General features: G+C 43.3%; 1 protein-coding gene across 4 annotated transcripts in view; it reads left to right on the top strand.

Moving 5' to 3' along the window:
• The first annotated feature begins 5,923 nt into the window (after positions 1-5,923).
• The window catches only part of ECRG4 (ECRG4 augurin precursor), a 34,874-nt gene continuing 13,578 nt past the window's right edge, over positions 5,924-27,219 (top strand). Inside the window, exons 1-3 of one of the 4 annotated variants that reach the window (XM_083735670.1) lie at positions 5,924-6,031; positions 6,803-6,949; positions 23,638-23,712. In XM_083735670.1, the coding sequence (XP_083591796.1) occupies positions 5,939-6,031; positions 6,803-6,949; positions 23,638-23,712 (315 nt within the window). In that variant the 5' untranslated portion in view covers positions 5,924-5,938. Of the gene's footprint in view, positions 6,032-6,802; positions 6,950-9,594; positions 9,631-21,880; positions 21,953-23,427; positions 23,524-23,637; positions 23,713-27,219 lie in introns of those variants that run through there. The other 3 variants (XM_083735673.1, XM_083735672.1, XM_083735671.1) reach the window with 3 other exon arrangements.

Genomic DNA, 27,219 nt, shown 5'->3' with positions numbered 1-27,219 from the left:
ACCAGGAACAACTACCTTGGAGCCCTCTTGCTTAACTTTTTGTCATGTGGACTGTGTTTTTCATATAGGGCCCTCCTACTTTCCTCCCACATTTTGAGCACTGGGGGTCTTCACATGTGCACTGAGCATCTCTTTGACCAAATATCTGTAGAGATCTAGTATCCTTGTGAAATGCATTTTGCTTCATAAGGTGGAATCACGAGCTGCACATTTTTATCATTTCAGGAATGTGAAATATGTTTTCATTTAGCAAACGATCCAGGATTTATGCTGGATTGTAATAATATCTAACCCTCTAAAAACATCTTTGTTTCCTTCTGGCATGTGCCTGTCACAGAAGTGAGATTGACAGGCAACTTCTTTGTATGCCAATATTTTTTTTCCCCTTTGGGTCATTCCTTCGAACTTGCTGAGTTTGTCTTGGAGCATAATGGATTAAACAATACAAATGCTTTAAGGGGGCTTTAAAAATAAACATGTTGGGGTCATAATAAAAGAATTGTGCTTTGGCTCTGTTTCAAACAGGAATAATAATTCAAAGGACTTTAACGCTGGGTAGTTTCATACAATCTTTCTGTACAAGAAATTGGGAGTATAAGAATGTCCCAAAATAAATTCATGTTGACAATTCTGGGGTACCTTTTTTGCACTGTGGATTTGGAGCCCAACAACTGAATTAGACAGAATAATATATCAGCACGATAAATAAAACAGTATTTGGTAATTAGATGCCTGTCTTTTCCCAAGGAAATTGCCTGTGTGGGCAACTTTTTACAATTTAGCTGCTGGCTTGAATGAGAGTACCTTCTAGTTGTATTTTTTGTCCTTTGACTGTCTTGCCTGATGTCCCTCTTACAGTATTGTAAATTAATTTGATTATATTCTCCTTGATCTTTATTTAATTGCTCATAATAGTATTTAATGGTATTGTTCATTTTTCAGATACAGCCTGTTCATTTGTCTTGATGTGAAAAGGAAATCAATTCCAGTCATTGTGCCCTCTGTGTCTAGTAGATGCATTTCAGTCTTTAAAGTTGTGTAGTAGGATACTACTGTAGAGTGGCACAGAGGCTGCAGTCCTTTTACAAAATGGCCTTCTTCATCTCACACGAACAGTGACAGCTGAAAGAAGCAGAAGAAAATCAAACTCATGGTTTGTAAGTCCGTGTTTCAGAAGGTTTCCGATCAGTATATGAAATGTAACAGCACTACAGCTTCCTGGTTATCTTGATGAGTTTCCCTTACCACAATCTGAAATGCCTCCCTTAGCAGTGCTACTCGCTGTGTCGATGCGAATACCACAGAACTCCCTTCCTCTGCCTAGGCCACCAACATAACTTGAGCCATTTATTTTTGTCTTAAGAATCCTGAGGTAACTAAAATTTTGCTCTGAGAAGGATAAACAGTGAGTTTTGGAATCGCAGGTGTTAGGAGCGTAACTTCAAATTAGCGGTGTTGGGGTTTTCAGGAATTCTGAGCACTCAGTTTGACAAAACAGCACCAAAAGGAAGCTGCTCTGAATGTTAAGTGTTTCTCAAGTTCCCTCCCACAGTAGTTTGTATCAAAAAATCAATTTACTGGACAAATTTGCTTCCTTACATTACTTGTGAAAATGAGAAATGAAATGTTTTTCTTCTTCTGTGAATTAAGGTGAAGCGACCTCTTTGCATTCCTCAGATGTGATGATCTACCAATTTCCAAAAAGATCTAACCCTCTTGGTTTTACTTAATGAGTGCAAAGTGAATTTGACAAGGAAAATGGGCATTGTATTGCATTGCAAACTGACACAAAAGCAGCAATGTTGCTGTGTAATGGCATGTATATAATTTATAGCAGTTATTGCACTGATAGCACTGTTGCACAATACAGTGGTACCTTGGGTTAAGAACTTAATTCGTTCTGGAGGTCTGTTCTTAACCCAAAATTGTTCTTAACCTGAGGTACCACTTTAGCTAATGGGGGCCTCCCGCTGCCGCCACGCGATTTCTGTTCTCATCCTGAGGTAAAGTTCTTAACCCGAGGTACTATTTCTGGGTTAGCGGAGTCTGTAACCTGAAGCGTATGTAACCCGAGGTACCACTGTATAGAATCATAGGATCTTGTAATTGGAAGGGACCCTGAGGGTCATCTAGTTCAATCCCCTGCAATGCAAGAATCTCAACTAAAACATCCATGACAGATGGCCATCCAACCTCTGCTGAAAAGCCTCCAAGGAAGGAGAGTCCGCCACCTTCTGAGGGGAGACCATTCCACTGTCTTACAGCTCTTACCATCAGAAAGTTCTTCCTGGTGTTCAGTCAGAATCTCCTTTCCTGTAACTTGAAGCCATTGATTCAGGTCCTATCCTCCAGAGCAGGAGAAAAGCTTGTTCCATTTTCCATGTGGCAGCCCTTTATATACTTGAAAATTACTACCATATGAGTAATTGCTGTATGCAACTTGATTAAATGTCTGAACGCGAGGAGTAACATTGTAAGGCTTACAGAAATGTCTACATACCTTCCAGAAGCAGTGACAGATACAGTGGTACCTCAGGTTAAGTACTTAATTCGTTCCGGAGGTCCGTACTTGACCTGAAACTGTTCTTAACCTGAAGCACCACTTTAGCTAATGGGGCCTCCTGCTGCCGCCACACCGCCAGAGCACAATTTCTGTTCTCATCCTGAAGCAAAGTTCTTAACCCGAGGTAATATTTCTGGGTTAGCGGAGTCTGTAACCTGAAGCGTATGTAACCTGAAGCGTATGTAACCTGAGGTACCACTGTATTGGGGAACCACCAGAAACAAACTGAATACTGAGGAGTGCTGACCCAACTTGTTTTAGTGTACAAGAAATCCTGAAACAAACTTATTTCCTCAAAATGCATAAATTTGATCACTTGGAATACACATTTTTCTACTGTTGCAAACTTAGAGTGAGGATGCCATGACTTTATTGAGCGTGCCCAAGATGAACAGGGCAAGTATCTTCTTGATATGTGTCCGTTTTCATAAACTCGTCAACACAGAATCTTGAAATCAATACAGAATCCAGAATTTACTTGAAGAAATTATCGTGTGTGTGTGTGTGTGTGTGTGTGTGTGTGTGTGTAAAATAACATCCTGCTTCATGGCTCCAAAATCCCCTAAAAATAGTTTACAAAAGAAATAAATAAAGCTACACTCATGTCTTGTGCTGGGACAGAAATTCCAAACTGGCTATAGAGAGCCTGGATTATTCAGGAAGCATTTCCTGCCATTGCCGTCATCATCGTTCCCTGGTCTCCTACCATGCTGCACTTCTCATCAAAATCCTTTGAGATGAGGGAGCAGCTGGAACTAATTCCAGCCTATGGCAGGAAGTCTTCCCTTGTTCCCTTTACAAATCTAGGAACTTGCAGTCAACAGCTGTAGCTCCTCTCTGACCAGAAGGCAATGCCATATTGTGAACTTGCTAAAGTATACTTTGAATTTCTTGGGATGTTTGTCTGGAGAAATGCGCACCTGAAAATTTGTGTTTGCTAACTCACAGGTGTTTGTTTTAGGCCGCTCAGGACTTAGCTAATCATTTTCTTGTCACAGGTAGGTAGCCGTGTTGGTCTGCCATAGTCGAAACAAAATAAAAAAATTCCTTCCAGTAGCACCTTAAAGACCAACTAAGTTAGTTATTGGTATGAGCTTTCATGTGCATGCACACTTCTTCATTTTCTTGTCAGCTCACTGTTTTTAAACGGTGTTGTAGGTGGAACCTGCAGCAAAATCTTGCAGGCCACAAGTCCCACTCAGTCCACAGTTGGTTTGAAAAAGGATTAGCCAATGGTCTTTTTTGTTTCCCAAGACAGACGGACGCCAACCACGGTGCAAAGGAGATGGACCTTTTGAGGGCTGAGGAAGAGTTTGCGTCTTTCAAAGGCAATTTGGTTGAGAAACCACAGACTTTCAGAAATAAATGGAATAGTTATGGAATATGCCTCATAGTCATAGACCCAAGACAAGCTTATAAATGCCTCCAGTGATCATTTGTTTCTGCCTTTTGGAGAAGGGGAACATGGCATGTTGGTTAATTGTGCCCAGAACGAAGGTGAGTTGGGAGGGAAACCAGTTCACATTACATTAAGGACATTAGAGCTTGGGAAGTCTTAACTGATAGTTCCCACTGTTTCAGAAGTGTATCTATCAAGCAGCCCTCAAAAGCTTTCTCCTTGAAGATGAATGTGCTACTGACTAATGGCATATTTCACCAGCTAAGGCTGAGGAGGTTGTTTAATTAAAACAGAGTAGGTAGCACACATTACATCAAACATTTATTTTAGCTCTGAAGCTTGTGAAATGCATGGTAATAGATTCATGCAGGAATGCACTTAAAGGGGATTAATGACTTCTGTTAAGCAGGCGATTATTCATTTTCATTTAAATGCATTGCTCAGAGAGTTCTATAAATTAAAAAGAAAATGGCTAAGGAAACAAGGAATTCCACAATTGATCCATCCCTTTGCGCCTGTGACTTAGAAAGTTTCGTCCAAATATATTGTTTTATCTCATTATGAAAATATTTACAGCCTTTTGTGAGTTGGCAGAATCTCAACTGATTTTCTTTCTGTTTTTTTAATGCACAACTTGAAGGTGTGCATCAACAGAAGCCTAGCGCCCAGATCAAGGGAAGTAATAGAACCACTCTATTCACCATGGTCAGGCCACCACGTGAAGTACTGTGTGCAGTTCTGGATGCCACAGTTTACAAAGGATATTGACAAGCTTGGAACGTGTACAGAGGAGGATCTAACTCTTCATGGGGGAAGAGGTGGAATTCATTGTACACATTGATCAAGTGTTGCTGTCTCTTGATTATGACCCAAAGCCACAGTTGTATGATATGTGCAAACCACCTGATTTCCCCCCACTCTGCTCTTTTCAAGATAGAATGGAAGGCTGCAGCTCTGTGAATTACTTAAGTTTGTCCACTTGTCAAGAGATGATTGTTCAATTAAAAAGATTGCATACTTTGCATACCTGAAAAGAGGGCAGGCAGAGGGAGTCCCAAACCCTGCCAGAGAATATCTGGGATTATATAACCTATAATATATGTGTATTAAAAAAAGCAGGATTCCTTCATTTAAAAGTCCACTGTGTCGTTTAAAGTCTGAGATGTTTGACTTGCATTTTATAAAATTTGGGATACTATTCAACGCTAAGCCACAGTAGTTGTCAAAAACACTTCATACTGCAATAACAATTCAATTGTAATATTAATTCATAAACTCCTTGCAATTCTTTTAACACGTTCCAACTGCAAATTTAGCAAACTACATCATTTTTAAAAAGTATTGGATGGTCTCTTGCGAACTGCCCTGGGATCTTCAAATGAAAGGCAGTATACAAATTTAGTTTACTACTACTACTACAACATTGTCATCGTCTTCGTCATCAACAACAACAACATTATTGCTGGGCCATACACATTTGAGTTAGAAGTGCATTTGGATTCTACTTTATTTGATGAGTTATTCGGCGCACTGTGCTAGCAAGAAGATCTATAAAAGGCTTGTGGAATGCTAGAGAAAAAAGAGCTAATAGAAGAAGCCAGTGCTTCTAACCTCTCCACAGGTAAGTCTTTTTCTTATTATAGGGCGTGGTGGAGGCACCAATCTCTTACGCGTCATAGTTTCTCCTTTCAGACCACTGGTTGATCATAAAAAAACCAAAATACATATCCTGCCTTTCTGTCAGTAATGTTGACATTCAAGGCAGCTAATAGTTTATAGGTTGCAGCAGCCTTAGCTCAGACATTCCATAACTAAGGCCTCCCAGATAAAATGTTGGTGTGCAATAAATGTGGGTGGTCTTTCGCTAAAGTACCTCTAGGATTCTTGTTTTTTAAGTGAATTTGCTTCTCTTCCCTCCCCTCAAGCACTTAAAAGTGGTGTTCTGTTGCTTGGAAACAAGGGTTCTTCCATCAGTTATGAGGACATCCATCACGGCAGGGAGTGTTTATATGGAATGTGGCTGTGCAGTTGTCATGGGCGTATATTGGCTAGTGCCTCTTGAGACACTGGTGAGTCTCAACTTCCCTCAGCTCTCGTCTGTGTCATAATTTCAGAGATGTTTTAATGTATATATTTTTACCTTTTCAGGACTCTGCAAGGTTGTATTACTGAAGCGTGTAATCGTCCGGCTGTGCAGATGCTTGGAAGCTGGAATAGTGTCATTGCTACATGCATGACCCAAGACACGCCTACGTCAAATCTTAACGCCAGTCACAAACTTGCTAGGTGGCTTTTAAGCAAGGCACTATTCTCCTGGCTTTACCCCCTGTCTGAAATAGGAAGATTGGCCTATTTTAGACGGCCGTTGTTGCATAAATGTGTGTTAAGGGCTTTGAACACTCAAGAAACTTAGGACTTCGTAAATTGTGCCATTGACCTCTCGTCACACCTCTTTAAAATGTGTTCTTAAGCTCTGCCCCGAAGCACAAATCTTGTATATCCACCTGCACAAGCAATAAGGCTGTCCCTCCCTCATGCATCACACCTCCAGCTCTGGATCAGAGCTATTGCTAGTAAAGCACTAAAAAAATTGAAATCCTCTACAGTATTGCTTTTGTCTGGAAAGCTTTTAAATCTGAAATCCTCTGAAGACTGTGGATCTTTCCTAGCACCCTCTGCTATAGCTTAGTCCGGACGATATTCCAAGGTAGCCCATAAATATTTTGTTAGGCTGTTTTCATGTATTGAGTTTTTGATGGAAAATTGTATAATTTTATTAGGACACTGAATCTTCTCTCTCTTTCGCCTCTCCGCCTCTCCCTCCCCTCTTTTTCATGCAGCATCCGGAATGCATGACTTCATCTGCTTTATTAATTTGGACCTTGGGAACGCTGGCTTTCCATCAGAGCTTACTAAAATGTGCTGAGCAAACACCATTGCAAGTCAGGCTATACTGGAGCTTAGATTTACAGCCGCCTTATATGCAAGTAAGCTTCCTACTAGCGTCCTTTTTTTAATGAGATCATCTTTAATGATACAGCCTCGTCTTCTTTTACTAATTGGATTAGGCACGGAGGGCGTCGTTAAGGCACAAATAAATACTTTTAAACAACAGACCTCTTTTTTTTGTAACCTTCCAGGGCTGTGCACTGCAGAAGCTTGTCCCCCCCCCTTTTTTTTTAAATTGCAGATGCATAGCCATTAACTCTGACAGTGATCGTTTCTGTCCTTGGATGTCATTCAACTCGGATCCCCGGGAGATTTAGCAGCAAGTTCTATGCAGAGAGAAAAGCAGATGCCTCTTTAGTCAACATTGGCTTCGCCCTCCCCTCCACTGACTTAACTGCGGGGGCTTTATGGATGGCATTCTTTCAATAGATCATCATTGTTGTATATCTAACACATGTGCCCTTGAATAGTCAGAGGGGAATAGGGCTGTGTGTGTGTGTGTGTGTGTGTGTGTTTAGACAGAATTAAATGTCTTTAATTCTGTAAAGATTTCTGAGTCTTGTAATCAGGGCTTTTTTCAGCCGGAACTTGCCGGAACTCAGTTCCAGCACCTCTCAGGTGGGCACCATTGCCATTCTAAGAGAACAAAGGAGGCGTTCATGGCGTTCTTTTTCTAGAAAAATAGCACTGCTTGTAATATCTATTACATGAGATTGAATATACAGTCATACCTTGGGTTACAGATGCTTCGAGCTGTGAGGTTTTGGGCTGCGCACTGCGCCGAACCTGGAAGTACCGTAACGGGTTACTTCTGGGTTTTGGCACTTGTGCATGCGCAGAAGCGCTAAATCGCAACCACGCGTGCGCAGAAGCGTCGGAATGTGACCTGCGCGTGTGCCGATGTGGCACTGCGCGTTGCGGACACTGCGGGTTGCGAACGTGCTTCCCGCATGGATCACGTTTGCAACCCAAGCATCCACCGTATTCAGTTTGCTGTAGGGAGAGCGATACCCATGCAAGAGGAACAAGTGACAACTTTGTAATAAACAGAACACAGTCATCAGTAAGATAGATCAGTAAAACGCAATGATAAGGGGGGGGACTGCCGTCTTGGGATGCTAAGTTTGCCAGCTTTGTTAAAACGGGCACGACCTTTCACTAATTTGTAAGAAGTTGGTATAAACAAAGCAAAGACGGATAAGCTCTACCGTCCCACAGTGCTTTGATTTTCTGATTAAGAAGAGGTAGTAACAGTTTGTTCCCTTTACATTCATTAGTAGAAAGAGTATAATTAGTGGGTGAGATAATGCGGTAAATCCTGCACCAGTCGTGCTCCTCATGTACCAGGGATGGGGAATGTGTGGCCCTTGTTGGACTCCAACTCCCATAACTACTTATCAGAGCTGATAGGAACTGTAGTACAGCAACATCTGCAGGGCCACAGGTCCCTCATCCATGATACTTACCCAGTACCTATCCAAAGAACAGGGCAACTAGCACCGCACACGAAATATATATAAAAATAAAAAAATTGTCCAGTAGCACCTTAAAGGTAAAGGTACCCCTGTCCGTACGGGCCAGTCGTGACCGACTCTGGGGTTGCGCGCCCATCTCACTTAAGAGGCCGGGGGCCAGCGCTGTCCGGAGACACTTCTGGGTCACGTGGCCAGCGTGACGAAGCTGCTCTGGCAAGCCAGCACCAGCGCAGCACACAGAAACGCCGTTTACCTTCCCGCTATAAAGCGGTACCTATTTATCTACTTGCACTTAGGGGTGCTTTCGAACTGTTAGGTGGGCAGGAGCTGGGACCGAAAGACGGGAGCTCACCCCGTCGCGGGGATTCGAACCGCCGACCATGCGATCGGCAAGTCCTAGGCACTGAGGTTTTACCCACAGAGCTAAGGGAATCTGTTCTAATGAGACTTAAATTGAGTTTTAGGGTCCCTTCCAGCCTTGTACATTTATAGCTGTTTGCGTTCAGAGTATGTATAAAAGGAGGATTGCCTCTTAAAAAAAGAAAAAAGATGGGCAGGCTGGCTTCTTTTGTTAAGTAATTAGCTTGGTATGTTCCTTTTTGCTGGGAGAGTTGACCTCTGCCTCACTAAAAAGATGGCCCATTACAGGTGATTTGTTGCCATAGGAGCTAATGATTCTTCTGGAAAGGAGTGTGTCTTTCTTACTCTCTCCCCTGAGTAAAGGTAAAGGTAAAGGTACCCCTGCCCGTGCGGGCCAGTCTTGACAGACTCTGGGGTTGTGCGCCCATCTCACTCAAGAGGCCAGGGGCCAGCGCTGTCTGGAGACACTTCCGGGTCACGTGGCCAGCGTGACATCGCTGCTCTGGCGAGCCAGAGCAGCACACGGAAACGCCGTTTACCTTCCCGCTGGTAAGCGGTCCCTATTTATCTACTTGCACCCGGAGGTGCTTTCGAACTGCTAGGTTGGCAGGCGCTGGGACCGAGCAGCGGGAGCGCACCCCACCGCAGGGATTCGAACCGCCGACCTTTCGATCGGCAAGTCCTAGTCGCTGAGGCTTTAACCCACAGCGCCACCTGCGTCCACCTCCCCTGAGTAAAGGAGATATTATCAAGGTGTCTGTGGGTGAAACAAAACAAAAGGGACTGAAGGTTCTTGGAAGTGGGATGGAAATGACCCTGTAGCTTGCTTTGCTCTCTGTGCAAAATCCAAAGCTCCATCTAGAATGAGGGAACAGCTTCTAATGGTGAGTTAATTCTGTGAGCCTTCCATCTTATGCCCAGCCTGTATAAGTGTGTGTGTGTGTGTGATTCTTACATTATGGTCCTTGGCCTCCAAAGACCTTCATTTCAGGAGAACCAAACCCAAGGCCAGTGCCTAAATGATATCAAGCATCAGAACAAGTTGGCCACAATAAGGAAATTTTGTCCATGGTATGACTATTTTCCACCTTCCAATTTCGATTCTCTGGCACCCTATCTGCATAACCTAGCAATTCCAAAATATAGACGCGCTTTTACCCTCGCAAGACTGAATGTATTGCCCTCGGCTGTACTTGAGGGACGATTCCAACAGATCCACACGAAAAACACTTATGTCCCTGTGGAGATGGCAGTACCGAATCAGTGGTGCATGCCCTCTGCCACAGTATCTTTTCTCGTGGCAGATCAAGAGGTCCACTATTTGATTGCCGATTCAGGTCCTTAAACTGTGTTTTATATAATTGACTTTTATATCTGTTCTGTGTATATTGCAATGTTCATTTGTTGCTATGGCCGATGGCTGACACAAATAAAGTTCATTCATTCACCCAAGGTGTGTGCTAGGTGTCAGTGGGTTCAGTGTATCCTGCTGAACAGCAGCCTGAATGGGGGAGAAGGTGGAGTGACTCCACCTGTGGCTGATCAGCCTTCAAGGACACAGAAGACACTGATGAAAACCAGCTGGCTTCAGCCTTCTCAAGCAGAGCTTCCAGCAGCAGTCAGGTGCTGGTAATTACAGTTGTAAGTTCCAGGCCCTAGCTTGCTGTTTCCTGCTAGTCCTGAGCCCTGATCCCATGGTCATTTGATTCCCTGACCCCTGGACTGTCTGGGATTGCCTTTCGCTCGGCCCTAGGACTGGACCTGACTTCAGATTCTGCCTCTGCCTCCAGGCAAGTACATCTCCGAGACTCTTCTGGTTGCTTGGCCTCCCACCTCACTGAGCTCTGCATGTTGTTGTTCAGCAACCTGACAATGGTACTCGCAACTCTATGACTGGGAACACTTAACAGTACTGTATTATAAGGGCTTTGTGTATTTTATTGTGTTTGTATTTTTAATTGTGTTGGTAGAAGCTATGTGAAGTGCTGGAAGTTCACAGCACCCAAAATCAAATACTTACACGAGAAATAGATTAAGCAGGGGAAATATTTAAATTCATTTGTATCAGTATCAAATGTTCAGCAGCTGATGCAACTTTTGACCTGGAATTTCCCCCAGCATAACTCAATTGCCTGAATGAATTGAGCTACTATTTTTTTTTGCCCATACGTGCTGGTGTATTGAGACCTCTGTCTTATAATACAATTTTTAAAGAAAGGGTATGAAATAGGGAGTGCTAAGAAGGCCAGTCTGGTTATTGTCTCACAAAGGGTAGTATTTGCTCAAGTACTACCATCAAGATCAAACGCAAATTGGTCTTCTGCTGCCCTTGAGATGCTGAAATTCATGAGATACTGCCTGCTTTGTGATAGAGCATTTTTCACTGAAGACCAGGACAACTGCACTCCTACTTTTTTCTTTTGAAATGATCAAAAACTTCAAATTAAGCATATAAGTAAACATATTATCTCCTACTATATACATGTTGAATGCAACTTTTCCTAATCATCAGTTTTACAAAGCAATTTTGCCTAATACAATGTGTTTTGGGATATTTATTTTCACTAATAAATGCATTTATATGTACTTTTTACCCTAGTATATGCAAGTTCTTGCACATTTCTTAGCTGGAGATCTGTGCTACAAAATTTGGGGAAGTGTGGATTTTGAAGGATAGCTGTGTTTTGGTTTGCATATTGTATTGGAAGTGCAAATTCTGTAAGTTTGCCTTTAAATTGCAAACTGAATCAAATTTCCAGTGATCCCGTTTAAAAAAAAATAACCACTCCCATCTTTCTCATTATTATTATTCTGTACTTCTCTAACATTTAGAGAGGGTTTTTTCTTTAAGAGCAAGAAGTGTGATAACCATAGAACTCTATCCTGCCCTGAAAAATGTCAAGTTCCTATTGCAACAGAGCCATTTATTACTGTCCATTCACATCCTTGATTTCAGAAATAGAAACCTAATGTTGAACCATCATCAGTCATTCTTGGACTAAGTCCAGGCTTTTGATCAGATGCTGTAAATCATTACAGAACCTCAGAAGTCAAGCCTATGTTCACCAGCTGTATGCTCCATAAGTATCGGAAACATTCAAATTCAGATAAAGTGCAGATCAAACTCGAGCAAACTCAAATGATCTGCTGGCTGCTACTGGAAAACCCCCCCTCCTTCGAGGCAGGTTCATACATGAAGGTACACCTCCCCTGCTGGGATTAATCAAGCTTTCCCCCCCCCTTTTTTTGCAGTGATTTGATTAATCCCTGTAAATTATTTCACAGCCTTTAAAAAAAAAAATCTGCACACTATTTCCAGTGTGATGAATAGAGCTACGATAACTGTTAGAAACGCTAAAAGCTTAGATGGCACCTTACAAAGAATGACTGTTCAAATATTCTTATTTAGCTGCACTGGAAAATCGTTGCCAAAAGGAAGAGAAGGAGGGGCGAGGGGAAGGGAGGCTCAGATGTGTTTACAAAGGTCAAAAGATTTTATTTTTTTCCTGAAGTTAGGCCAGCTTTTACATGAGCAATTGAAAACGACTTGGTTTATGCCGAGCCGCTTCTGAATAAATAGGTCTTTAATGAAATATTGTACTAAAGCAAGGACAAATTATACAGGCAATAAATTATTCCTTGTGGCCTAATACTAGCTTTCGTTTGCCATTTTTAACCAGGAGATTAACATACAGTGTTGTTGTGTTTGTGATGGTGGTGGTTTAGTATGGATGGAGCAAATGCTTAGCATTAAATAAACTGAGGGGTTGAACTCTCAATTTATTAAGATCACGGTGTTCTTAGGGTGGGAAAGATCTCTTTTTGAGGTGCTTAACCATTGAATTCAACATTTAATTAGACTTATTGTCCTCCCTTCATGCCTGCATTAAACACATATTATTATTTTTCCCCTTTGATGAGCGCTATCTTGATTGTGTAATGATCTCTCAATGGAGCTACTTGAAATATTCAGACTTATAACTGTTCTTGTTCATTTTCTAATGAGTAGAAGGGTGACCTGGCATTAATAGGCAAGTCAAGAAGGTCCTTCTGAGATCAAGGTTCTCCAGCCATTCTCTGATAATGTTTACCAGATGTGGTTCTGCAAGTGTTTTGCCTTAGAGACTGGGAGAGGGCAAATATTCTGGCCTCCAAACAGTTATTTGAGAATTGGTGTTTATAAACCAGCTTGGCTCTTCGAAATTTTTTCCCCTTCAGTTTTCCTTGGGAGCTGCAGAGTGTTGAGGGTCCTATGATGGATTTTCCGGGAGGCATCAAATCGATGCTATTTTTAAGGGGAAATGTTGGTGGTTAAACCAGCGTAAGTTGGCGTTGGCATGCATAAAATTTGATTGAAGAACTTCGGGCATCAAAACAGACAGTGTGAAATTAAATTATGGGCACCTGTTTATGCAAAAATGGTCGTGTCTATTAGCCCTGCCTTGTTGCGGTCTGTGCAGACCACAAGTCAGCATCTGTTTGGAGGGCTTCATGGTTTCTGATCTTTCTGAACTTTTGCCCAGTCAGTGATGTGGACATGCAAACATGCAGGCAAACAATCTTTCAAGCTGAGACACAAGGGACTAAGGTGCTTAAGAGATAGCTCGGCTGAAGCCTCTGTTGCTGCACTCCAAATTCCATCAGCTCCAGCCTACATAAATAACGGACAGGGATGGAGGGCCACACAGGTTTCCCATTCCTGTTCTAGAGCATTTTGGATGTCTCTCTTGTTTGCAAATGAGTCTCAGTGGCAGGGGGAGGCGGGAAGTGCGAGAATACAGCCTGACCCACTCTTTCACCTCTTTTTATAGCAGATATCAGCAGGCAATGTGCTTTGCAGCGTGGTCATGTTGACTGCTATCCAGCACTTGCTATATTCACAGTATAGAGTTTCTCAAAAGCAAGGCATTGCACACAAACTTGCACAAATAAAACCCTACTTTTTTGTGTGAGGTTAAGCATGCATCCAGAATCCTGCTTTGTTGTTGGACGGGGGCAGTGCTTGATGCAGTTGTAATGAAAGAAGAGTTAAGTGGGGGAAAGTTGCCTTCCTCTCTGCTCCAAAAGCAGCTGTCAGGATTTAAATGCAAACATTTTCATGTAGCATGTAATTCAGCACAAAAAACGCCCTTATTGTCTACAACATAATGCTTCTTTAAAGCCTAATTTTGGAGTGGGGGCAGGCCTTGTGGATGCCAGGACAATCCTCTCATTGAAATAGGAACGTCCTGCGAAAAAGCGGGACAGTCCCAAATCTAATCAGAAACCGAGGACAGTTTCTGCAAATCTGGGACTGTCCCTGGAAAACTGGGACACCTGGACAGTTTGCAATCATATGGAGAGTACGGAGCTACAGTGGTACCTCAGGTTACGGACTTAATTCGTTCCAGAGGTCCGTTCTTAACCTGAAACTGTTCTTAACCTGAAGCACCACTTTAGCTAATGGGGCCTCCCACTGCCGCCGCCCGCCACATGGTTCTGTTCTCATCCTGAAGCAAAGTTCTTAACCTGAGGTACTATTTCTGGGTTGGCGGAGTCTGTAACCTGAAGCGTCTATAACCCGAGGTACCACTGTATAGCTAAACTGAGATTTGAAAGTGGGGTCTGTGATCTCTGAATTACAATTCTGAGCACACCGTTAAAAGAGAGCACAAAGAAAGGATTTGTTGGCAAAAACACTGAGGGCTAAGTGGAACAGCGAAATCAGTGGTAAATACTTTTGCTGACAGAGAAGTATCAGGAAGTGGAGCAAGGCACCTGAGCGATTGCACATAGCTGCTTCAGGCTCTGGCCCCATTTGGAGGAATCAGAAACACAGACAGCTCCTTCATGTGTGGCAGCGAGCGAGTGAGGCTGTCAGAAGCGCACCAGGCATTGAATAAAACAATGTAGAACAGCCGCACACACTTATGGCTTTATAATCCACCAAGAGCTTTGTTCACCGCGCGTTTGCTTGGAAGCAGGGCCGAAAATAATGAGTGCATGGGGAGGAAGGGACAGCAAGGCCAGTTCTCCTTTTCTGAATAGCAATCTCTCTATTACACAAGCGCTTGGGCTATTGTTAGAAGGAAAATAGGCAAGAGGAAATGGATGCATTTTATATTTTGCAGCTTTAGCTGGCCAACCGTTTAAGCCAAAACAAAAGGCCTGCTGCCCCACCCCAAATCTTCTGTATGGCAGTAGTCTCTTAAGACAACCGAGATCTATAAACACATCAGGGTTCCTTTTTCAGTTGTTGGCATTAGAGATAAATCCATCTTAGACAGAGATCTGTATGTGGTCTGTGCACTCATAACCACCAAAAGTTAAATAATTGTTTAAGGCCAGGTGTGGGGAGCCTTTGAGGCTCCGGATGTTGCTGAACTACAACTCCCATAATTCCTTAGCCATTGGTCAGAGTTGCCAAGGCTGCTGGGAGTCTTAAAGTTCAGCCAACATCTGGAGGGTCAAAGGTTCCCGACACCTGCTTTACACACCCAAAAAAAATGTTTTTTAGGCCTCAATATTCCACCTATTGTTATTTTGATCTCATACAAACATACGAAGCATCCAGTAAAATGATTTCTCTACAACTGAGCATTCACCATGCTTTTCTGTTCTTCGTTTAACTTCATAGTTTACCATGGCAGGTCATTCCAGCAGGGTTTTGCGCTGTACCACCAGCTGTGCCTTAAAGTCCCTTCATTTCAAGAGAGGTGTGGGGAAAGGGGGTTTTGCCCTGTGAGAAACGTACATCTAAGCCAGGGATTGGCAAGGTTTACCTCGCCTGGACCGGTTCACTCCAGCAGATTCCCTCCATGGGCTGGATTGCGTGCGTGCTTGCAATGTCCATCGTCTGCATCTGAGCAATGCAATTTCTGGCACCACAGAAGTGAGTCCCCATGCCGCACTGTGCCGGTTTAGCGTGGCTTGGTTCGGGGGTGACTTGTGGGCCGGCTAAATGACCCCCATGGGCCTCTGATCTAAGCTGCTCTTGGCCAGGGAGTTGGAAGGGTATAGAATGGTGTAAAGGTAAAGGGACCCCTGACCATTAGGTCCAGTTGCGGACGACTCTGGGGTAGCAGCGCTCATCTCGCTTTACTGGCCGAGGGAGCCGGCATACAGCTTCTGGCTCATGTGGCCAGCATTACTAAGCCGCTTCTGGCGAAACCAGAGCAGCGCACGGAAACGCCATTTATCTTCCTGCCAGAGCAGTACCTATTTATCTACTTGCACTTTGACATGCTTTCGAACTGCTAGGTTGGCAGTAGCTGGGACCGAGCAATGGGAACTCACCCCGTCACCGAGATTTGAACTGCTGACCTTCTGATCAGCAAGCCCTAGGCTCTGTGGTTTAGACCACAGCGCCACCCGTGTCCCATGGAATGGTGTATTGCTATATAAATTATAGTAATAAAGTGAAGTGCTTGTTGATGCCGTGAGCCACATGGTTTTACTACTGATTTTACTACTGGGTGGCCCTGTGAATCCAACAATAACTTAAAACTGAACCCCATATGAACTGGAACACCTAAGGATGCATTATATTAGATATGTGGAGATGCTTAATGTAGCCTCTTCTGGCTCCTGGCAGTTTTGGTGCCGGGACCAGAATCTTCCTTCCCAAATGGGAGAAAAGAAGGAGCTCGGGGAACTGGCCGATAAAAAAGATGTCAGCACAGAGAAACAGACCTTTCTTTGATTTGCTTCCCTTATGCATACAAATGTAGGTGCTGCTGCTCCAGAACACTTAAGTATGATTCATCATTTCCATAAACAAGCTTTTATGGGAGAGGACATTCTTATTCTGGAAATGCAAGAGGAGGTGGGGAATCTGCCACATATCCCCTCCCCCCCAAGTCAGCTTGCCCTGCTTAAATTGTACGCTTTGGGTAAGTGACTTGTGAACATGTGGTAGTAAATGAGTTTGTTTTTGTGCACTGGTGCTTTTTGAAGTGTGTCCTTTTGACAGCTGACCCATTGTGGTCACTACAAAGCTGCTGTTCACAGTATCTTCCCACAAAGTAATTCAAGGTGCATCAACGAGTGGCGGAGGAAGGGGCTGCAGGCTGCCCCGGCTGTCATCACCGAGGGGTGTGTGTGAAAAATGTCTTTTAATAAAATAAAATAGGGCTCATGAAACTTTTTAGGAGTGACGTGGTGACTTAGGCGCCTGCAGGTTCCACGCTGCCTGAAATGGCAGTGAGGGACTTGCGTCCGCCTATTGCCTCTCCCTCAGTCGCCCTACAGCTCAGGGGGAGGCGGCGGAAAAGCTCCAAGCGTCAGAGAGGCTCGCCCCGCCCTCACAGGCAGATCACCCCGCCCCCCAGCTGCAGGACACGCCCCCGCACCAGGCACCCGAGCAGCTAGCCACGCCACTGGCATCAACATAGTCTGGCCCTGTCAGGGGCTGAACAGATGCGTGCCATATTTTTCGCTCTATAAGACGCACTTTTCCCTTCCAAAAAAGTAAGGGGAAATGTGTGTGCGTCTTATGGAGCGAATGCAGGCTGCGCAGCTATCCCAGAAACAAGAACAGCAAGAGGGACCGCTGTTTTCATTGTGCAGTGATCCCTCTTGCTGTTCTGACTTCGCTTCGCTGGAGAGGCGCTGTGCAGAGAGGGAGAGAATATTTTTTTTCTTGTTCTCCTCTAAAACTAGGTGCGTCTTATGGACAGGTGCGTCTTATGGAGCAAAAAATACGGCACTTTCCCTTACACACTGCAGTGCTCTCCCTAAGCATGTTGCTGTGCAATTATCTGTCAAGCCTGGATTTTTTTTAGAAAGTAACTCTTTTCCCTCTTCATGGTGTGGAGCTGAACCTAGTCAGCCCAAGTTCACAGAAAGTAGAGGGTTAGCATTGTTAGACAGCAGCTTGTAAAACACTCCCCGTGTTTTCAGCAGGAATGAGAAGTTGAAGGCATGTTTGGGGTATGAACAGGACCAGAAACAAAGGACCCACGTAAAAGCCAGCTTAAGATCCTGTTTAGTATCAGGCTTGCAACGTCTTGAAGTCAAGATCGCAGTGCAGCTCCTGCCCTGCCTAGGGCTTCCTGGTGCTATAATACAGCACATTTTTAGTAATCAAAAGTCAAACGAAAAGAAGAAAAATAACTTTAGCTGCCTCCAAATTCCATTTCATTGAAGTAGGAATGTTTCCCCTCACTTTTATTGGCTATTATGTCCAAACTGGCTCTACATTTTCCATAAGGGAAGTCACCTTTTTCCTGTTAAATTGAACAGTACCCATTCACAGTTCTTGGCCTTTTCTACTCTCCAAGTCACAATTTGTTAAAGTGCAGGACAGACACCTCCGCTGTGATAACTAAAGGGGTAACTGCCAAAACAAAATTAAAAACCCAAATAGTGATAGACGAAATCATCTGAAAATGAATTTTGTTTATTTTAAAATATTTGCTTTTGTGAGCAAAATAATAATAATGTATTTTGCTCCCTTTGGTCTTTGGTTGCTAGAATATTTGCACAAGCTTCAAATAATTTCCCCTGTAGAATTCACATCCCGTTGCTGCTTATTCTCCTCCTGAAATGAACACCATATAAATGGCATCCAGGAACAATAATGATCTCTTCAGGCATAAGGAAAGCAGCATGAATAATGCTACTAAATAAATTACTCGTGGACAAAAATTGGATTTACTTAGGGTAAGGCCCCATTGACAAACTGAGACTTGCATCTGAGTAAACCAGGGGTCAGCAAACTTTTTCAGCAGGAGGCCGGTCCACTGTCCCTCAGACCTTGTGGGGGGGCAGACTATATGGGGGGGGGGATGAAAGAATTCCTATGCATTTTACATAAAAGGACACATTCTACTAATATAAAAACACCAGGCAGGCCCCACAAATAACCCAGAGATTCATTTTAAATAAAAGTACACATTCTACTCATGTAAAAACACACTGATTCCTGGACCGTCCACGGGCTGGACTGAGAAGGCGATTGGGCCAGATCTGGCCCCCGGGGCCTTAGTTTGCCTACCCATGGAGTAAACCTTCATGGGATTGGTCTTGAGTTTTTTATAGGATTAAATTCACTATTTTCTCTTTGAGCGTCTGGGCTTTGACCTGTATCTCAATACTGTGCAAGCAGAGTTCTGCTTGTATAAAAGGACTTTCCTCTCTTCTACTCTCCCTGTGCCCCCAATCTTCTCCAGAGGGTTCCCCAAACCTCTGGAGAATATTTTGAGATTGCATGGCAGGCTGCAGGAGAAGAGAGGGGAGTTGTGCAGGAGAGTGACCAGAACAGCAGCATTGGATTCATCCTTTACTCTTGAATGTGGAAATTAGGGGGGTACCATTTAAAGCAGTTTCATTATTGGTATTTATGCCTTGGTTGAGTATACAATAAAAGTTTTTTTTAAAGCTGCACCCTATTCTGGAAATAGCTGCTTCGACGTAGCCATGTAGCCTTGCCAGTCCTCTGTCTGCTAACAAATGTTTACAGTGCTGGAAAATGGTTTCTGGCATTATGACCAGAGTTGTAGAATATGGAACAGATGAAGATAAATGTGGGAGCCAGGCAGTAACAGAGACTCGGCAGATGTGTGCAGAAAGTAATGGTGTGGTGGCAACCAGAGCTTCAGACGTGTCACAGTTAATTCATCTTCAAACCAGATTGTAGCGCTCCAAATGTTTTGAGCAGCATGGAAGGGAGAGTAACAATCTTGCTCTGCCCCCAGAGGCCAAGTGCATCAGAAATTTTGCAAATTGTGTCTGGAAAGGTTAAATAAGTTACTTTAAAAAAAAACAAAAATAAAGATTATCAGGTTTTGTCGCTTGAGCTTTCACGGGACGGCAGACTGTTGCAGAATCATAACATATTATGAAAATATAATCACTGTATATTATTTTCTCCAATCTAGCAGCAATAGTTGAGTAAAATGCTACTGTTGTATACCCGAGCCTCTATACAATTAAAAAAACAACACTGTAAGCACTCAGCTTCAGAGTTTTAAAGTGGAGCTGAGTGCCTTCCATCAGCTTGGGATGGTGGCCCTATTGTGCCCCTATGTTGCCTATGTTCTGGTAGCCTCTATGTTAGACTACTGCAATGTGTTATACATAGGGCTGTCTCTGATGAGAGTTCAAAAGCTTCAGCTGGTACAAAATTCAGTGGCCAGGTTGCTCACGGGGGCAAGACGGTTTGAGCATATTGTACTAATCCTGGCCCCCCTTCACTGGCTGCCAGTTAGTTTCTGGGGCCAATTCAAATGTGTTTGTGGGAAGTGAGGGGGGTATTGATTTATACATTTTTAAATGTGTTTTTATCTTGTATTTTTATGTTGTGAACTGCCCTGAGATCTACTAATGAAGGGTGGTATACAAATTTAATAAATAAAAATTAAAGTATGTTAAAAAAAAACTTTTAAAAGGAAAAAAATCCATCCTATTTTAGCAAGTAAACTGACCCAGGCACTTGAGGAAGAATAAATACTTCAAAGCAGATAGCCTTGCATAAAGAATAACAGAAGAAAGGAGAAATGAATAAATAAACAGAGACAACCTGGGTAGGCAGAGCGGCCACCAAGACCATATAACACTGGTCTTGAAAGACCTACATTGTCTCCCAGTATGTTTCCGAGCACAATTCAAAGTGTTGGTGCTGACCTTTAAAGCCCTAAATAGCCTTGGTCCAGTGTATCTGAAGGAGCGTCTCCACCCCATTGTTCTGCTCAGACACTGAGGTCCAGCGCCAAGGGCCTTCTGGCAGTTCCCTCACTGTGAGAAGCAAAGCTACAGGGAACCAGGCAGAGGGCATTCTTGGTGGTGGCACCCGCCCTGTGGAATGCCCTCCCATCAGATGTCAAAGAGAACAGCAACTACCAGACTTTTAGAAGACATCTGAAGGCAGCCCTGTTTAGGGAAGCTTTTAATGTTTGATGCATTTTAATATTTTGTTGGAAGCCTCCCAGAGTGGCTGGGGAAGCCCAGCCAGGTGGGTGGGGTATAAATAATAAATTATTATTATTATTATTAGCCAAACCCCCATGATGTTGGAGTAATAGCAGAAGCATCACCTTGTTGGCACCAACCCTGCCCCTTCTGCCCACTGGAAATATTCAGGAAAAACCACTGGAATGAGTCAGCAAAAAAGCTGAGCCGGCCTAGTATTGACCAGATCATGAGTTGGTTTCAATGGCGTTGAGCTGAGTCATTCTCTCTCTGCCTTCCACTGCAACTGCTGTGAGCAGGATTGCTGCAGATGTGATGGCTGCCTTGTCACTCCACAAAGACACCCAAGTGGGAGTGGGGTTTGGCTTTCCCCCTCGATCCTCAGGTTTTGCATGCCTTTGCAGGTGGGAGCAGAACTCAAATCTGCAGCCAAATCCCCCCCTTTTTTTGCAACCCCCACCCCTTACGTTTTGCAGCCCGCTGTTCAGCTGGAGGGTTTATTTTCACTTGAGGATAAAATGGCTTCTTAAGCAGCTTTCACCCAGCACAACTTATAAAAAACAGTGCTTGCTCCGATTATTGGTTTCCAAACTTGTGATGGATGAAGCTGCTTATAGTCTACTTTGCTCTCGGTATTAGGTGATGAGGCAGCTTCCAAGCCACTTGAAGGAAAACCATTTACCAGAGACCCTAGCAGGATGAGTAGGCACAGAACAGCAAGGGCAAAAGTATTCTGCCATTCCACCTTTAGTTCCCCGAAAAACTCTAAAATCTGGATTCCGCCTCATCTCTGTTGATGTTGTCTCAACCTACAAAACCACACAAAGAAGACATTCATCACTTCTGTGTGTTTGTCTAAGCGAAGGAGCCATAGAAATGTCTGCTGGTTTTAAGTTATTGGTCCAGAAGCTGTGAAGTACTGTTGCGTAAACAGGAATGCAAAGAAGCAGGCCAACACTAACGGAGAGTCTAAGAAAACAGGAAGAACATATCTTTCCCTGTTAGCTAGCTCAGTCACTGGGTACAGAGCATAATGAATATAGATGTTATTTGTGAACCGTACGCAAGGCAGGATGGGGGTGGGGAGAAATGCAGAACCAGAACAAATAGCAGCCTTAGTTTCTGACGAAGAGTAAAGTTTTGAGTAAACAGGTGCATGTAGTATCAAGCAAAAGATCTCGGTGGTGGTTTCTTTTACAGTGTTATGCTAATCATCTTTCCACTGGGTGACAAAATTCTTCCAAAAGAACGAAGATAGAAATGACTTGGAGGAAACATCAAAGTTGCAGTTCTTCTTCCAAAAGGCCAAAGATTGGAGTGGGTTGTGTGTATGTCTTAGTTTTGTAGTTGTTGTTGTCCAAACTAGCACTTCTTTACAACTTACTGCAAACAATATTACAAGTGAACATTCTGATTTGTCTCTCTGGGGTGTGTGCGCGGGCAGCCATAAAATGCTAAAACAGCACTGGGTGGGTGTGTGTGAGGGGAATGAAAGCCCATTTGAGAAAATACAGGGGTGCAATTGTTTTACGACAGAACGTCTGGTTCTCAGGAATAAATAACTAAGCAAATGGCAGAGAAACCGGTGCATCACTTCTCTTGCAAGAGAAATTAAGCCAAGGATAAGATAAGGCCAGGGGCGAAGACTTGTCCTTCACATTGAGGGGGCGTGGTCACGTGACATGTCAGGTGATGCCACTGGCATGCGCCAGGTGGTGTGGTGGGACGCGAGGAGGGTGATCTCCATGCTTGCTCGTCCCTGCCACAGCCCAGCTCCTGGGCTCCCAGGCTGCCACTGTGACAAGCAAGCATGGAGATTGCCCTCTGTGCCTGTCCCAGCCGCCGCCTGGCTCTGGGGTGCAAGGAGGGTGCCTGGTAGCAGCAGGGGGTGGCAGCCCCCTCTATATTGGGGGAAGCACTGCCCCCTGCCCAAAAATATTGGGGGAGCTGAAGCCCCTTCGGCCCCATGTACCTGGTGCATAGATAATGATGCAGACTCAGATAACACCTAGAACTGAAAACGCAAAATACGATGCAAATATAGCTGATTGAAACACTCTGTTTAACTTTACAGTGGTACCTGGCGTTAAGTACTTAATTCGTTCCGGAGGTCCGTTCTTAACCTGAAACTGTTCTTAACCTGAAGCACCACTTTAGCTATTGGGGCCTCCCGCTGCTGCCGTGCCGCCGGAGCACAATTTCTGTTCTCATTCTGAAGCAAAGTTCTTAACCTGAAGCACTATTTCTGGGTTAGCGGAGTCTGTAACCTGAAACTGTTCTTAACCTGAAGCGTATGTAACTTGGGGTACCACTGTAATTGAAAGGTTTCTTAAATATTGTACTCTTTGGGTCCCTCTAGGAAACACACACAGTTCAGCATCATGAACAAACTTTGCTCATCCCTAACTCTAAATCCTTAATAAGTTAAAAAGCATTGGTTCCAATACTGATCCTTGGGGAACTAATTCCTCCAGTGGAGAGCTAGCCATTTATTCCTACTCTCTGCTTCCTGTTTCTTAATTGGTTGCTATCCCACAACACAAGTAGTCTGCACCAATATCCAGAAGCAAAATTTTTATTTCCAGCAAGAACAGAGAAATACTGCATGTGTAGTGTATGTGCCAAAATATACTTGTCTCCTTCATCTGCAAGAAATTAAGAAACATTAAATGCACCCTGAAATCTGTTGTTCATCATTCTGCCTAAACACACACACACACACACACACACACACACACACACACATTCCTTTAAGATGAGAACATGAATGAGCATCTGCTTGCAATCATATTTCTTTCCCTTTTGAAATGCTGTCCTGCTGCCTGAGCAGAAATGCGATTCTTCCGAATTCATCCACAAAGTGCTTTGTGGAGGTTTTTCTGCAAAGGGTTGGATTTCTGCAAAATGGAATAAATATGTCCTTCATACATTGGTCCTAGTGTTTTTTTTAAAAAATGTAATACTCTCCACTCCCCCATTACCCAGTTTCTTATTTCTTTCAGAAGTCCAAGGTGTCTTTCAAAAAAGAGTCACTTCTTCTGGCCAAGCACGAAGGCAGGAAGCCGCTTACTGGAAAGGTAATTTTATTAAATAAGAGTATGTGTTTACTATAGGAATGGGATTTTAAAAACAACAACAACAATTTGAATTTAGATAGAGAAAAATTGACTGCTTTATATTATTGTACCAAAAGGTCAAATGCAGGCTGATTGTAGGAACTGTGGTTTAAATGTCATGGACTTGTAGTATTTTATTTGCTTAGGAAAATTTAGGTTGTGACAGAGGTTTCTTTTAGTTCATTCTGTATATATTATCTACAATCCCTCCTCCTACTTGCATAACATTTGCCCTATTCAATGTGATTTTACTCCAAAACTGCTCTGGCTCTTTCATATATAGAGAAGCCTCTGAACAGGGGCTAGAAATTATATAGCAGCAAAATTAACTCATTTTAAATAGCTGAAAAACTGTTCGCTATTATTATGTAATCTAAATATGAAGCACCTTATTAAGTAGCATTGTTTACATCAGTATTTGAAGACTTTTCTTGGGCCCAATCCAAAAGACCTTGCTTAATTAAAGGTTGCAATCCTATACACACAGTGGTAAGTGTCACAGAACATTATCCAAGGCAATTCCAAATAAATATGCATAGGATTCTGCATGATTGAAAAACCTTTTTACCCCCCTGCTCTCCTTAACTTTAGTAGGGGTTTCATGAGTTCTGGGTACCTTTTATCTGATATCAGTTGTAGGTGTAAATACACTTTTTAATCTTTAAGGGCTGATACTGTGTTGGTTTTTTAAAAATTCTCCTCAGATGCCAGACAGGTTCCCACAACAACAAATCATTCCTCTTTAGGAAGGCATTTTGGACATAAGCGGTTGCTCTCTTTTTGATGTTTTTTTCAATGGTTGTGCTTACGTCTAAATTCTTATGCACACTTTACCTTTCCCAAACTGCAGAGTCTTACTATCCAATAATTTTTTCCTCAGTATCACATTTAATTTGTTTCTGGAAAGGTAGAAAAAAAAACTTTTTACGTGTGGCATTTACTGATGATCAAAAATGTGATATGGTTGGGTTGATTTTAAGCTTCATTCAATCTGATTTTGTGGTCCAAGCTAAAAGTAAAATTTAAAAACTGTCTAAAGCGAAAAGGAAGGGAGGGAGGGAGAGGAAAAGCAGAACTAGACAATGCAGCTAATGAAGATTTGCATGTGGTTTAGATACTCTCTTAACACTGTTTATTTTAAGCGAAATAGTTATTCACCCTTAACATTAGAACTGTTTAGCTATGCTTGTGTTTGGAATTCTGCACAGTGAGTTAGTGTATCTGGAAGGAAGCAGATTTTTAGTAAACAATTAAGGGCCTCTTTGGAAATACTGTAATCTGTTTCAGCAGGGGTGTGTGTGTGTGTGTGTGTGTGTGTGAGAGAGAGAGAGAGAGAGAGAGAGAGAGAGAGAGAGAGAGAGAGAAAGAAAGAAAGAAAGAAAGAAAGAAAGAAAGAAAGAAAGAGGAGAGACTACCTTACTAGCCTAAGGCTCAAGGGGTAAACTTTTGTTCTTGCGAAATGTTTCTTTCACAGACTAAATTCTAGAGGACACATTCATCTTGCTAGAAACTTGACTTACCACAGGGCTGAATGGCACTATTCAGCAGGAAGAAATTCTGATGAAAATCCTCGCTATTACATATTTTACATGGCTGTTTATGTGTATATGTTTTAAAATTACAAATATGGATGTTTCATGATGGCCTATACTTGTAAAGTAAAGGTTTGGCGAAGTACCAGTAAATCAGACTTACCACAGGGAAGGAGAAAAGGCTGCCTGAGGTACACTGCAGAAACCACAAATAAACAGAGTTGGCAATATCCTGTGCCTTTTGCAGTGAGGCTCTGAAGGTCTCTTCTGCCAGTGTGTGGCTCTGGTTGCCCTTGTCACATCCCCTAACCACCTCCTTTTACCTGCTTGTGAAAAGACGCTTTCCTTTCCCAGGAGATGTCTCTGCAGGTTTCCTGCTCAGAGAGCAATGTAGGTGCTGTATCCTGCCTTTTCTGTATTGTGCTCATGAGGAACACGAGAGGATTCAAATTCCTGTCTGGATATGCCAGGGAACTGGTAGTATTGAGCTTCTTGATGCCCCTACCACTGGCTGATGAAGGGGGGACACTGCTGTTACCTTGAGCACTGTGTGTGCAAAGATGCAAAGCTGTGCTGGGCACGATGAGATTGTTGGCTCCTTCAGGCACAGTCCTTGATTGGTAGGCTTTATTTTTAAGGCTGCAGGGAGCATGCTTGCCATTTGGTTGTTGTTGTTGTGTATGCTCCCCGTCCCACCTCAAGTTGAGCACACAAGGGCTGAACTTCCCTCAGGAAAAGCGTGGGTGCTCTGTTATCCAAGAGGGTACCTGGGGACAGCATCATGGAGAAAGCTTTGTGCAACTCAGTTACAAAGCCATATAACTTTGTGTATACGCAAAATGCCGGGTCAGTGCACAAACGTGCCCTGATGCTTCTCATTTTTTACAAAATCATATTTGAACCTCTCATACTACAAGAGAAAAGTCTCTCAAAGCCATTTTTACAAAATTATCTTTGAACTTCTCTTGCACTGTTGAAATGCCCTTACTGTAAAGGTAAAGGGACCCCTGACCATTAGGTCCAGTCTCAGACGACTCTGAGTTTGCGGCGCTCATCTCGCTTTACTGGCCAAAGGAGCTGGCGTACAGCTTCCGGGTCATGTGGCCAGCATGACTAAGCCGCTTCAGGTGAACCAGAGCAGCGCATGGAAACGCCATTTACCTTCCCGCCAGAGCGGTACCTATTTATCTACTTGCACTTTGACATGCTTTCGAACTGCTAGGTTGGCAGGAGCAGGGACTGAGCAACGGGAGCTCACCCTGTCGTGGGGATTTGAACCGCCGACCTTCTGATCGGCAAGCCCTAGGCTCTGTGGTTTAACCCACAGCACCACCCGTGTCCCGACCTTACTGTACCTCCATCCAAAAGAGAAAAGCTGTAGGGCCGCCATCTGCTCTGCTCCTCCTCCTACCTCCTGGCATCACATCAGCCTGTAATAAAAAAAGAAAAAGTTTTCAGAGCCATTCTGTCAATTTAGCTGGGAGGCCACCAGCTTCTGGCTCCTCCTCCTCCTCCTGAACTTCTCTGCCCCCAACTGTTCACTAGAAGAATTTGCAAGGAAAAATACTTCCTGCTCCCTCCCAAGCCAATCATTTGCTGCTGCTGCTGCTGCTGCATCTTTTTAGATTTCAAACCTGAGGGAAGAGTAGTCTGCAAGCCTTTTTTGGTGAAGATTGAGATCACTTGGTTGTTGTTTTTTAAAATCATTTCATTTGCACAAAGATTCTTTGCACATGTCAAAAAGGTTTGTAAAAAGGATGACAACTAAGTCAAATGTCCTGCCAGGGAAATCCCGCCCCCCTCCAACATGGTTCACAGTATAAATGATCAGTGATTTTTTAAAATGCATTTTAAAAAAAAGTCTTCTTACTGTAACATTTCAGTATCTAATATGTAAAGTCTGTCCAAATTGCTCATATAGTGGCCTCTTGGGTAC

Source organism: Podarcis gaigeae (assembly GCF_964106915.1).
Source record: "Podarcis gaigeae genome assembly, chromosome: 4".
In the NCBI taxonomy this organism is placed as follows: Eukaryota; Metazoa; Chordata; class Lepidosauria; order Squamata; family Lacertidae; genus Podarcis; species Podarcis gaigeae.
The sequence above is the reverse complement of the archived record's forward strand: the minus strand, read 5'-3'. Positions and strand labels throughout refer to the sequence as shown.